Raw genomic sequence first — 13511 nt, 5'->3', positions numbered from 1 at the left:
ACTGACCTTTGGGCCAGATAACAGGCTCCGATTTTGGTGTGTGGGTTTGAACACAGGACCAACGGAAAAATTAATAACATGTGATGTATTTCATTGCCCCACTCCAGAAGAAGCCAGCATGGAGTCCCCGGGTTGGGATTTTGGGCAAAGGTCCTGCAACGGCTGGAGACGCAGGAAGTGCTTTGAACAGGGGAGGTGGACTTATTAGATTGTGGTGCGAACAGGTGCTTCCCGCCCAGCCAACACCCCTGGCCTCCTGCTCCCCCCACCCGAGACCCAGGAGTCCTGGGTGATCCCTGAGGGATGGGAGTGGGCCCAACAGGTAACTGAGGTTGAATTTCCAGCCACCCCTCTGGGAAGCAGAATAAATCTGACTCACAGAAATAAAGGCACGGGATATTGTATCCCAGGGTCGTTGATAAAATTCACACTCACCACATCTACTGCTGCCGCGCCACGGATCTCCCCCTTCTGACGTCACACGAGTTGATTTGGGGACCCAAGTAGACTTATTCATGCGAATTTTCTCCTTTGACCCATCAGAGCAGCCTTTTGATTTATGAGGATCCTAATGGTCAGCCATGTTCTAAGCTCTTCCTCCAAGGTTTAAAAAAGCCTCCGATTTAGGCTAATTCCAGTCATTGACAGGTGTTGGATCCGGCTGGCTGGAGGGTGGAGGGCAGAGGGCAGGCTCACATGGGCTACTAAAGGCCTCCTTGCCCCTTGACAGGACGCCCTCATCAGCCAGCTCTCTCCCCGCAGTGTGTTCCGTCTCCCACAAATTCCTCTGACTAGACTGGTATCCGGTCTGCATATCTCTGCTCTGTTCCTAGGGACACATTGTCAAATGCCAGCTGAAACCCAAATGTCCTCTATCAACTACATGTTCTCCACCCATCAGCGCAGCGACCCTACCAAGGAAACAGAAAACGAATGCAGGACAGGACAGAGGAAGTGAGGATGACCTGGCCCGGCTGGTTCTAAGCGGTCCCTCCCGTCTTTCCTAAAGGCCCCTCAAATCTGGCCAAACCCCTATCCAGATTCGTCGGCGGAGGCCGGGCGCCGCACCCGCACCCCCGCCGAATGGCCCGGTGTTCCTGTGCTGTCCTCCTGAGATTCATGAATCAGTTCACAGCAAGACAGGAAGTAGGAGAAAAGCAGAGACAACTGATAAGACATTGTTTTTATTAACAAGTCTAAAGAAAACCTTCATTGAATCAGGGGGTGTAATACAAATTATGGTGACCTGTATATAAAACCTGGCACCAAATCCGGCCTTTTAGAAACATTTATATAAAAAAATACGCGTTAAAATCTGTACCATGATGCAGTGCAGAGGCCGGATGTCACCTCCCGACACATGTGCTTGCAAAGGTGGGTCTGGTCTGGGGATACAGGGAGCTCTGGTCCTGCGGCCACCGGAGTGAGCCCTGTGTGAGAATGGCCTGCTCTGAAGAGATGCCATGAGAGCCTATCTTTGAAGGCAGGACCCCTATGAGCACCAAAATGCCACAAGCCTGGCGTCAAAACGAGAGTGGTGCTGGCAAGAATGGCAGGAGAGGAGGGCCATCCTTCCTTCTCTTGTCACTGGGCTCTAACCACCATTCGAGGATCCCGGAGCTCTGCAGTCAAACCACCTTTAATTTTGGAGGAACGTTTGCAATTTCCAAGTATGTTTTTTCCCAAGTAGACTGACCAATCTTAAGGAACCAACTCATAATCAGCCTGACTTTAAGGGTGAAGAACTAATTCTTGTCATTTTTGGCAGGCTGGGCCCCTGAATCACCTATCTGAAAGGCTGCTGTAATCACAACGGAAAAGCATGATGATGACGGTCTCAATCTATTTCAGTCTTGGACCAAATGCAACTGGGCAACTGTAGCCCAGAAATTACACTTTGCAGGCAATGAAGTGAAAAGCAGCATTGGAATTCCCCCATTCTGGGCACAAATGATCTCTGCACAAGGCCACTGAAGCCTTTGGGAGCAGCGGGGTCAATGCTGCTCATCTGTCTTCAAAGACGAAGACACGGTTCCTTCTCCGGCAGGGCCTTTCTTCCGGCTGAACAGGGTCAGGACTGTGTCTGTCGGCTTATTCATTCAGGGAAGGGCTGATTTCCCTGGGGCTCTGTGGAAAGTGACAACTGTCCTCAACTCAGCTGCTAAGCTGCTACCCAAACAGTCAGGCTGCACGGACAGGAGACGCACAAATGGGAACCGGACAGAAATGGGGGGTGGGCACAGGGGAGCATCAGGAAAGGCAATAGGTGGGGGAAGAGGCGACCTTGTGGGCTTTAAGGAGTCCACCAGGACGGCGCCTCTATAATTTCAGGGCTCCTAATAGCTACTGAAAGGGCTGGAGTCATTCCAGTAGATTCTATACAGGGAAAACAGCTGCCCCACCAAATTCTATCCAAAAGCAGAGTGATTTTCTCAGCTGCCTCCAGGGTGGGTTTTTGTTTTTTGTTTTTTCCTTTCCCAGCCCTCAGCTTGACTATCTTACTGCAGGACACTCAGCTGTGGCAATAAGTGAAAGGGGAGACGAAGGACAAACGCGCCTGACACACAACCCAGGCACAAAGCTGGGAGCCATGCTGGACTGCTAACGAGGGACTCTCTCTCAAGCGGTGTATTTTAGGACGCAAGGGCTCAGGGTAAGAGACGGATGCTCCTGGGTCCCGGGGCCCAGCACCGATCGCCAGCGCATCCTGCAAGACCAGCATACCGGGAGGAAGCTGGCTGCATGTCAATGGAGCAAGGAGGAGCCCAGTTACAAGGGCTCTTCAGGACCTGAGGCCAACCTGGCTCCTTCACAAAGTCTTAGGGCCTTTGAATCCACTTTAAAGTGACCCAACAGCACCCCCTAGTGGAAATTATAAATAAAACAAGGGCCATGCTTCCAGTTCACCTTCTGATACGAGTGGTTCCAAGAGTCACCGTCAAACGGAATAATACAAAAACAAACCTTATCTTTAAAAGCATAATAATTAGAAAAAAGGTGGAAGTTCAGAAGCCATCCTTAGGCCCCTCACTGCCAAATCAGCCTCCCTCCTGTGATTCTCTGCCTTCGACAAACACACTCTAAGATGAGGGGGCACAGACGGGGGTGGGGAGGGCTCCCGGGACCCTCAGAGTTTGGGCAGACTGCCCGCTGGGGCCAGGACGATGCCAAAGACATAGAAGAGCCCCAGCAGGAGGTTGAGTTTGGCAGTCCTCTGGGGCAGTTTGTTGAAAGCTTGGCTCCGGAACTGTCTCTCCAGGGAGAAGGCCATGGGAATGGTGAGCAGGGGCAGGGCCAGGCTGATGCTGCAGCGTGTGGCCAGGATGCTGAAGATCAGGTAGGGCAGGAAGAGCAGCGTGTTGTAGAGCATGTAGGAGAAGGTGGGGCCGATGAGGATGGCAAGCGTCACGATGCCAGCCTCCCTGTCGGATTCCATGTCCCTGGTGTTGTTGGAGTGGAGAATGGCCTCGGTGCTGAGGGCGAGGGGGATGGCGTAGACCAGGGGGAAGACCGCCAGGGACCCCACCTGGACGGCGTAGGCGAACATCACGGCCAGCGGGCCGAAAGTGATGAGGATGACGAGGTCTCCCAGGGCCACGTACTTGAATCCGATTCCTACGGCCAGAAGACCCAGAGAGAAGGTGTGAGATCCAGGGCTGGAAACAGATGGCCGGGAGCAGGGGGTTCTCAGACAGAGACCACAGGCAGTCGGCGAGCTCCCTGCCCTCTGGAGCACACCTGAGGTTGTCTCCAGTGACACAGAGGAGCAGGGAACACTCCTCTCTTAGCACCCAGTTGGGCTTTGGGTCGTCCCTGAGCTCTCCTTCCTACTGTCCCCCAGCAAAGTCCTACAACAAACAGCAGTGGGCTCCCACCACACGCGATTCAACCGGGGAGCCCGTGGAGGATCTAAATGGTCTCACGGGCCACTTTGGTTTCTCTCTCCCTTCGCCGGCCCGTGCGAGACATCGCTTCCGTCGGTCAGTACCTCACAGAAGGCCCATCCCAGTCTCTTACTTTTCTCCCTCCTTCTTCCACAGCCTCTAGTTTAGAAAACCCGCAGTGAATCTCAGTGAAATCTGATGGTGCCCAAACTCCACATAAAGAAACCTTCGTCCACATAACGAGTAAAACGGCTAAGACGAGGCTCCCATGCTGCTTCCCTTCTCTGGTTCCCATGAAGTCCAAACTAACTCCCCCCAGCTCCTCTTCCCCCCACAAAGTTCAAACTAAATCCTCCCCCCGCCCCGTGAACTCCTCCTGGACTGCCAACCTGCTTCAAATCCTGTCTAAACCACTTCATCAGAACCTGCCCAGTTCTCTCCAGTGATGCCACACTCCATCCGGCCTCACTCCCATCTCCAAAGAGAAGTCATGGTCATCCTATGCCTGGAACATGGTGACAGCCATGCTATGACCCCCCCCCCCCCCCAGATTTAATCTTCACGGGCAGCCAGAGGGGTCCTTCCAAAATACTGACCTGAGGCACCTGGGTGGCTCAGTTGGTTAAGCATCTGACCCTTGATTTCAGCTCAGATCATAAATTCACAGTTCATGAGGTCAAACTCTGAGCTATCAGGGCAGAGCCTGCTTGGGATTCTCTCCCTCTCTCTCTCTCCCCCACCCCCCGCCCCTCCCTTGCTTGCTCTCTCTCAAAATAAATAAATAAACATTTAAAAAAATATATAATCTGACCATGCCCTTCCTCCAACATACACCTCAAAACCCTTATCATAAGCTGTCCTCGGGATCCTTCACCGGCACACCTCTGGCCCCGCCTCCCTCCTCCCCACCTCACCTTAAGCTCCCCTCCTCCTCCACTCATACTTCTGTCGGTTCCCCAAGGCCTTCAGGCACGCCACCCCGCCTTTGCCTGGCAGACTCCTACTCACCCTTCAAGACCTTAAAGACCATTCCTCAAGACAGCCCCTCCTCACCCGCTAGGCCACAGCCGGTCCCCCTGCAATATGCTCCCAGGGCACCCCAGATTTCCCCCTTCATAAAGTTCATCGTGGTTCTAATTACTCAGTCTGCATCCTCCCCTCAAACCAGAAGTTCCATGAGGGCAGGGCCTGGTGTCTGGCTTGTTCACAGCTCGCTCCCCAACGTGGGCACAAAGGCTGAACACAGAGCTACAGTAACAAGCACCTGGAGCTGGGGCTGAGGTTAAGGAAAATGACCCACTCAGAGGGAGGCAGCATGGAGTGGGTGGGGTATGGTACACACACACACACACACACACACACACACAGAAGCTTGGGAAACCTCCCGATCTAACCAAGCTTCCAACGCGTGGCCTCAGGATCAGGAGACAAAGAAAAGTACTGGGTCATCAACCGCATTTTAACCAGCCGAAAACGATAAGGGACGGTGGTCTGCAGATGACCTAAGGCCAGGGCAGCCAAAGAATGGGTTCAGCCCAAGATCACTTTCACAGTGGTAGCTGGGCTTCTTTGCAGCTGTTTCTCTTCCAGCTTTCTTGAAAGAAAACTGGCCTAGAACACAGCGAAAGCGTAAGGTCTACGACGTGTAGACTTCCTACGTTCATATATTGCAAGATGACTGCCACCACAGTATTAGCTAACGCCTCCATTTAGTCGGGGTGCTTTGGTGCTAAATGACCACCCTTGGTTCTTTAGACTGAAGCGTCCCCAGGGAAGTGTTGTCATAGCTGTGGCCCCCGGTACCCGCCAACATGCAGCAAACGAATTCCGCACTCCCCAAGCAGTGTTGTGGGAAGTCCTCTGAGGACATGCTCTCCGGGAGGAGGTTCTCTCAAGCAGAGCACTGGTTCCTGTACTAAGTTAGCCAATCAATGTCTCCTGCAGAATCCCACACGTTGAGGGAACAACCTCTGCCCAAGGAAGATGCCAGGCAGGAAGGCTCCCAGCAGGGACCCGGCATGCTTCTCCACCAGCTGCCCACTCGTCTTTTGCTTACATGCCCAGCTCTCCAGGTAGATGTCAGGGCTGTAGCTACGGAAGAAAACACAACAGCTCTACAGCCTTGACAGCTGGCTAGATTACCCAAGAACATCCCCTTCGATCACCGGGCAAAAGTGATGTGAGCAACGTGGAATGAAACCTAGGCCTGCAAAGATAGGCCCCCACCTTGAACAGGTCCCACACAAAAACCAACCACAAACCCACTTGAGAGCTGAGACAGGTCTGGTAGCCTTCTTGAGGTTATCTGACACAAGAAAACGATAGAGCCCTTGGGGAGAAAGCTGCTTCCTAAGAGTCAGACGGACGTATGGCCCAGGGCTCACGCGCTCCACCTGCTTCAGAATGCAGCCCACCTCGGAACTTCCCACCACCATTTTCCAAATGAGCCAACACAGTGAAAGACTGGATAAGTTCTCCACACAGCGGCCAGAATGAATTTGTTAGAACATAAATCAAAATGTTGGCAAGGACGTGGAGTAAATGGAACTCTTAAACATTGCCAGTGGGAATGTAAGTAATAGTACAACCACTTTAGAAAACGCTTTGGCAGGGCGCCTGGGTGGCTCAGTCGGTTAAGCGTCCCGACTCTAGATCTCATGAGGCTCAGGTCTTCATCTCAGGGTGGGGTTGGGGGTGGGTGGTCATGAGTTCAAGCCCCACGTCGGGCTCCCCAGCGGGCATAAAGCCTACTTAAAAAAAAAAAAAAGAAAAGAAAATGCTTTGGCAGCTTCCCATAAAGTTCAACATTCATCTACCCTATGACCCCAGCAATTCCATTCCTAGGCATTCATCCAAGAAAAATGAAAACAAATATTCACAGGAAGGCTTAAACATGAATGCTCAGGGGCGCCTGGGTGGCTCAGTCGGTTAAGCGTCTGACTTCAGCTCAGGTCACGATCTCGCGGTCCGTGAGTTCGAGCCCCGCGTCGGGCTCTGGGCTGATGGCTCAGAGCCTGGAGTCTGCTTCCGATTCTGTGTCTCCCTCTCTCTCTGCCCCTCCCCCGTTCATGCTCTGTCTCTCTCTGTCTCAAAAATAAATAAACATTAAAAAAATTAAAAAAAAAAACAACATGAATGCTCAGGCACTTAAACATGAATGCTCAGGCATAAAAGCCAAAGTAGGGACACAATCCAAATGTCTCTGAACAGGAGAAAGGATAAACAAATTGTGGTATGTCCACAAATGGATACTACTCAGCACTTAAAAAGGAACTACTCAAGACCACCACGCTGAGCAAAGACACCAGGCACAAGGATTCATACTGAGTGATTCCACTTATACCAGGTTCCAGACCAGGCAAAACAATCTATGTGAAAGAAATCAAATAGTGGTGGCCTCTGGATAGGGTTGGGGAGAGTGGAAATTGACGGAGAAGTAAGTTTTTGAGTCACGGAAATGTTCTGTATCATGACAGGGTGTGGGTTATACAACTGCCTGCATTTGTCGAAATTCATCAAACGGTAACACTTGAGATCTGTGCATTTCACGGTAAGCAAATTATATCAATAAACGTCAATGGTTTAAAAAAAAACCCATAAATCATATCATTACATAATATGCTCAATACTTTTCAGTGTCTCCCCATTTGTTCATTCAATAGATATTAAGTACTGAGTATATGCCAGGCAGTGTTCTGGGCACCACACGTTCAGAAAGAACAGAGATCCAAATCCCTAATCCCAGGGAGCTTACAGTTTTAAGGGGAAGACAATTAACAAAGTCTGGTATGTTAGAAGTAGTATGAACTGTGGGGCGTCTAGGTGGCTCAGTCGGTTGAGCGTCTGACTCTTGATTTCAGCTCAGGTCACGATCCCAGGGTCGTGGGATCGAGCCCTACTCTGGGCTCTGCACTGAGTGTGGAGCCTGCTTAAGATTCTCTCCCTCTCTCTCTCTCTCTCTGTCCCCTCCCCTGCTCATGCTCTCTAAAATAAAAAAAAATAAAAATTTGTAAAAAGGAGTAGTATGTGCTGTGAAGGAAAATAGAAAATAGGAAAGGTACTTTGGGGGAAAACACAGGGTGTGTATGTGTGTGTGTGTGTGCAGGCACTTTTATTTTACTTTACTGTATTTTATTTTTATCTGCTGCAAAAACTTTGTATTGTAATTTTAAACAGGGTAGAAAGTAAAGCCTCACAAAACAGCAGACATGTGAGCAAATGGGTGGAGGAGGTCAGAAAGCGAATCCAGCAGACAGAAGGAGTAAGGGGGTTCCAAGCCAAGGAAAAGCATCTACAAAGGTATAGCATGTCCTGCCTGTACCAGAAAGAGCCAAGAGGACAGTGTGGCTGGAGCATGATGAGCAGGATGAAAGAAGGGGGCAGGTCAGAGAGCTGGAGGGAGGGGAGAGGGCGAACAGATAATGCACTGTCCTGGGGGTCACTGTGAGGACCCCAGCCTTTCCTCTGAACAAGATGGGAGCCATTAGAAAATTCTGAGCAGAGGACTGATGTAGCTGCCTTATGTTTTCACAGGACTACTCCAGCTCTGATTTGGGAGCACCCTGAAAGGCATATCGATAAAGAACCTGCTGCCATTTTTGAGGAGATGACAGAGGTGGCCGGAGGTGGTGGGACGCAGCCAGATCCCAAATGCATTTTGAAAGTGGAGTCAACAGGATTTGCTGATGGACTGGATGGGAGAAGGAAGGGCCAAGGATGATGCCCATGACTTTTAGCCTGAAGAACTGGAAGGAGGAAGCTGCCACGGAATGAGATGGGGAGAGGTGGGGAGTAGGACAGGATTCTTAGGGGTGATCAGGGCTTTGGTGTCAGACACAATGGGCTTGAGATGCCTGTGAGATCTTGGGGAGAGGCTACTGAGGGAGAAGTTAGGCGAGTCTGGGGTTGAGTGGAGAAATCTGGAACAGAGGAACACCTTTGAGAGTCACCAGGTTAACAGATGGCATATGAAGCCATGAGACTGGCTAAAAGCAGCCGGAGAGTGGATGGAGTTAGAGGAAAGGGGTCCAAGGACTGAAGCTAGAGGCTGGGAGTAAGGAACAACTAACTAGCAGGGGAGCCAGAGGCCCTGTGAGGCCAGAGTGATCCAGCCCTGAGTGGCCTCCCCAACAGTACCTCGCTCTCCCTCTCAATCACACTGGCCTTTCATGGATCCTAAAGCATGCTGAGCTCTCCCTGACCCCAGGGCATTAGCACGCACTACTCCTCCAGCCCCGAAGGACTCGCTCCCAAATCAGACCCAGTTACTCTGCCCTGTAGCTTGCTCCTTATCCTTCAAGGGCCTCTTCACCACTGCCCCATGCACATTCTACCACAGCACCCTACTGATTTCCTTCACAGCTGGCTGCTCTGTCATACTCTCCCCCACCCCTTCCTTCTTCTCTCCCCCTCTTCACATCAGAGTGCCCCAGGTCGCAGTCCTGGTCTCCGTGGTCTCTATCACCACTCTTTCCTCTGGTGATCTCATGCAGTCACACAACTTTATCTCTGTGCCAGAGACTCCCAAATATCTGCATCTGCAGTTTAGGCTTCTCCTTGGAACTCAGGTGCTTATATCCGGCCAGCCATCTGACATCTCCACTTGGAGATCTAATACATTAAGATGTCCCAAGCCTGTCTCCCAGTTTTCTCCCCCCCCCAAACCTGTCTTCACCCTTCTCTAGCTCCCTTGACATCAAGTCCATCATTTCAAGTGCTCAGGCCCAAACCTCTGAGTTATGTTGGATTCCCCTGTCTCTCTCCTGCCTTGTATCTCATCCATCAGCAAACCCTGTTCACCTTCCAAATATATCCAAATATATTCAGAATCTGACTACGTCCTCCCTTCTCCACTACCACCCTGATCCAGGCCACCAAACCTCTCTTGCCTGGATTGCCGAACAGCCTCACCTTTTTGCCTCCGTCCTTGCCCACTCACCTTTACCCGTTCTCAATACCGCACCCAGACCGATTCTTTTAAAACATGAAGGTCTCCATAATCTCTGTGCTTCTCTGCCTCCCCAAACATACTTCTCTCTGGTTTTACCTTTTTACTCACTCCCTCACTCAATACTGGACTCTTGGTGGTTCCTTAAACTTTTAAGCACACTCCTGCCTTAAGGCCTTTGGTAACTGCTATTCCAAGATCTGAAACATCCTTCCTCTAGATACATGCTTAGCCAACTTCCTTCTATCTGTGCTCACATTACCTTTTTGATGAGGCCTACCCTGATCAAACTACTTCAAACAGTCAGCTATGCCCTCCTTCCTTGCCCTCCTTATATTTTCCCCATAGCACTAATAATATTTTCATATACGATGACCAGGGTACCAATTCATCGGGGCTTACCTGGAACTTTCCCGATTTCAACACCAAAAGTCCAGCATCTTGGGAACCACCTCAAGTCCTGAGCAAACCAGGACGTTGGTCATCCTAAATATAATTTATTATTTTTATTTTCCAGGTCTCCTCAAGATCTATGAAATAACTTCCACAAGGGCAGGGATCTGCGACTCCTGGGTTCACACAGAACAGTGCTTGGCACATAATAGGTGCTCAATACGTAGGACTTGACCACCTGCCCATCACTACCTTAATCAGCCTGTTGCAAGGAGTTACACAGCAAACCAGCTGCCAGTAATTAGCTGTATAATTCTGAGTTCTTCAAATTTAATTCCTCTAAAATTTGAAACCGTGGCCTCCTAAGATACGACCATCGAAAGAAAACCAAATAGAAAAATTTACATACACGTGATTCTGTGATTCCTACCATCCATAAGCCAAGCTGGGATCTTCTCAAGTCACTACTGTTTTCAAAAAGTCCACATGACCTACACGTTACAGGTTTCACATAAATGGCCTAACTCAGAGAAGAACCTTTCGAACCTCTTCTCCAGCCCTGAAACTCCAATGCAGATCAGCAGTTTCCCGTACATGCAGCCAGGAAAACAGGCCAATTCTTACCTCCCGTGTAGAGAAAGGAGCCAGACAGGCCTCCAAAGTAGATGAGAGCCAAGTGCTCCAGTTTCAGAGGGGACAGGTAGTAGAGACAAGCGGCACAGACACAGCCCAGAGTGTAGAGGAAGACTCCAAACCGGACAACATCCTGGGGCTCCAAGATTCGGTCCACCAGGGTCCTGTCATCACTCTTTTTGTGGTCAATGCCCTTGGAAAAGTCATAGTAAGTGTTGACCAAATTGCCAGCCCCGTGCACGGCAAGGACGGCCACGGCACAACCCACCAGCAGCCTGGGATCCAGGACGCCCTGGGATCTGTAGGCCAGGGCACTGCCCAAGGCCACCGGGGTAAGTGAGGCACTGAAGCTCCAAGGCCGCAGGGCCAGCACGTAGGAGGCGCATTTCTGCCTCCAGGAGCGTTGGGGAAGCCTGTCCTGCTCCGGACAGTCGTTCCCCAGCAGGTCCCTGTCCCCGACCTTGGCCGTCTCTCCCGCCTGTATGTTAATCTCCCCCGGAACGTGAGAGGCCGCCATGGAAGCGGCACGTGGCTGAAGTCAAAGTTAATAGTGAGCCACCCACGGCACAGCTACCGCTCAGCGGCAAAGAGGGGCGGGGCGGCCGGACCGGACCTTCCTTCGATTCCGACCCGGCGCAAGGCTGGGGAGGCGGCGGGCCCCGGGGGCAGCACCGAGCCGACCAGGCAGCCCACGAGGCCCGACGGCACCGCCCCGACCTCCTGTCACCTGGGTGAAACCTGTCTCTGGACCTCAGTCCGCGGCTAGAGCCCAAGGCCGAACTGCGGCCACGCGCCTTAAGATACTGGAGCCGCCATCTTGTGCGCCAGCCTCCGAAGGCCCGCCCGGAAACAGGGACCGACCATGCGGGCCGGGCCGGTGCTGGCGGGGCCGGGGCCGGGGCGGGGCCGGGGGCGGGGCCTGGCGGGCCGGGGCGGAGCCTGGCGGGCCGGGGCGGAGCGGCCACCCCGCGGCCAAGCCCCTCTCCCGCCGGGGGTCCGAGGTCCTCAGCTACCCCCAGACTCGCAGGAAACAGCCTCAGCATCACAGAAACGACCTCGACCGCGTGTCGCTTTACGACTTACCTAGAGCTTCCATTCACCAAAATAGGACTCACTCATTTTTTTCATTCAACGAGTATTTATTGAGCACTTACTATGCTAGGCAGCAGTGAACAAAATGGACAAAAATCAGGGAGGGCATTGAGGGCAATGAAACAGGTAGAATTACCTCCCACTTTTTAAATAGGAAACGAAGCTCTGAAATGGGAAATGATATCTAAGAAATTATTAGCTCTAGTAATAATCACCACGGCAATAATTCCCGCTTTTTATTGTGAACGATTACCATTTGCCATGTACTGTCCTGCCTGCCTTTTTATCCATACTCTAGGTTACTCACTTATTCATGCAAATAACCGTCTTCCTCCCCACTCTGTCTGGTGGCCAGCTTTGGCTCTTCATTGCCCGCCTTCTGTAAGCTTATGGGCCATAGCCGTAGCTCATTCTGGCTGGAGGGAGCCAACTGTTAAATTTTCAGGAATTTTCTGAGCCCGTCATTAAGCACAGCCATGATTAAAAATTAAATTGTACAAACTTACAATTAGATAAATTATATTTAAAACAAAGTTAACAAAACTCATTACTTCCCAATTATCTCACTCCATGTTACCATTTGTTTCTTTTGTCTGTTGTCTATCGCATTGTGGAAATATGATACAATGACGGGCTACCACTCATCTCTCCCAGCTTGGGAGGCTATATGATATCCAAAAGACGCATTCTGTTAGAATCAATTGGCCATATGGAATTTGCAATGAAAGGCATTGTGTATTTTATTATTACTTAGAAGTTACGTGCTAGATACATCCTTTATATTGGTGACAGTTATAATATGCACGTAGCATATATGGATGCGGGACAGACTCCATAATTTTGGTGCCTAGTGCAAAATAAAAATGTGCAGCCCCTTGGTCAAAAAGCATTAAGAGTTTCATTAAGAGCAATACAACCTCACACAGCCCCAAAGCCAGCCCTTGTACATACAAACATACCAACATGTCCCTCCCCTCACCCCCACCTTATCAGCTAGCTGGTTGTTAAATATTTACATCTCTACTACCTAGCACATACCTGTGATGCTGGCCAGACCCAAGTGTCCTCTGATGTCAAGTTGGACAAGAGGAAGAAGCAGATATATCAAAACCCTGGCTCCATCGTTTACCAATTCTATAACCTAATCCCTCTCTATCTCAGTTTACTCATGTGTAAAGTCTGAACAATATACAACATGCCTCCCAGTTCAAGAATGTTGAATGCCTCAATGTTCAATAATAACAGTGATAGAATTTATTGACTGCTCACATGCGTCATAGAGGGTTTTAGGTACTTTACATATGTTAGCATTTAACCCCACCACATTACTTACGGAGGTAAGTGCATTATAATCTCTTTGGTTTTATGATAAATAAATAGGTATAAAGAGATTAAGTACCTGGTCGTATAGCTATAAATGTTGGAGCAAAGTTTCAGATTCAGTTAGACTCCAAGCTGCTTTTAACCACTACTTTATAATGTCTACCAAAATGCCTGATACTTAGTAAGTGCTCAATAAATATTACTTACCATTTTAACATAAGAAAGCTCTTCGTAAACTG

The 13511-nt window shown here is 50.4% G+C and overlaps 1 protein-coding gene across 3 annotated transcripts; it reads right to left on the bottom strand.

Annotated features, from left to right (window-relative positions):
- Positions 1 to 1168: 1168 nt before the first annotated feature.
- Positions 1169 to 11736, bottom strand: UBIAD1 (UbiA prenyltransferase domain containing 1). 3 transcript variants are annotated; one of them, XR_008292075.1, is made up of 3 exons: positions 10849 to 11736; positions 5026 to 5975; positions 3498 to 3615 (listed from the first exon to the last, which is right to left on the bottom strand). XR_008292075.1 is itself a non-coding variant. In XM_015083137.3 (2 exons), exons 1-2 carry the CDS (start codon positions 11372 to 11374, stop codon positions 3128 to 3130), a joined length of 1014 nt encoding a protein of 337 aa, XP_014938623.1. In that variant the 5' UTR covers positions 11375 to 11729; the 3' UTR covers positions 1169 to 3127. The 3 variants fall into 3 exon arrangements, 1 of the variants encoding a protein (XP_014938623.1); XM_015083137.3 differs by lacking the exon at positions 5026 to 5975 and having other exon boundaries at positions 1169 to 3615; positions 10849 to 11729; XR_008292078.1 differs by lacking the exon at positions 5026 to 5975 and having other exon boundaries at positions 3500 to 3615; positions 10234 to 11731.
- Positions 11737 to 13511: the final 1775 nt, after the last annotated feature.

Source organism: Acinonyx jubatus, chromosome C1, assembly GCF_027475565.1.
Source record: "Acinonyx jubatus isolate Ajub_Pintada_27869175 chromosome C1, VMU_Ajub_asm_v1.0, whole genome shotgun sequence".
NCBI lineage: Eukaryota > Metazoa > Chordata > Mammalia > Carnivora > Felidae > Acinonyx > Acinonyx jubatus.
The sequence above is the reverse complement of the archived record's forward strand: the minus strand, read 5'-3'. Positions and strand labels throughout refer to the sequence as shown.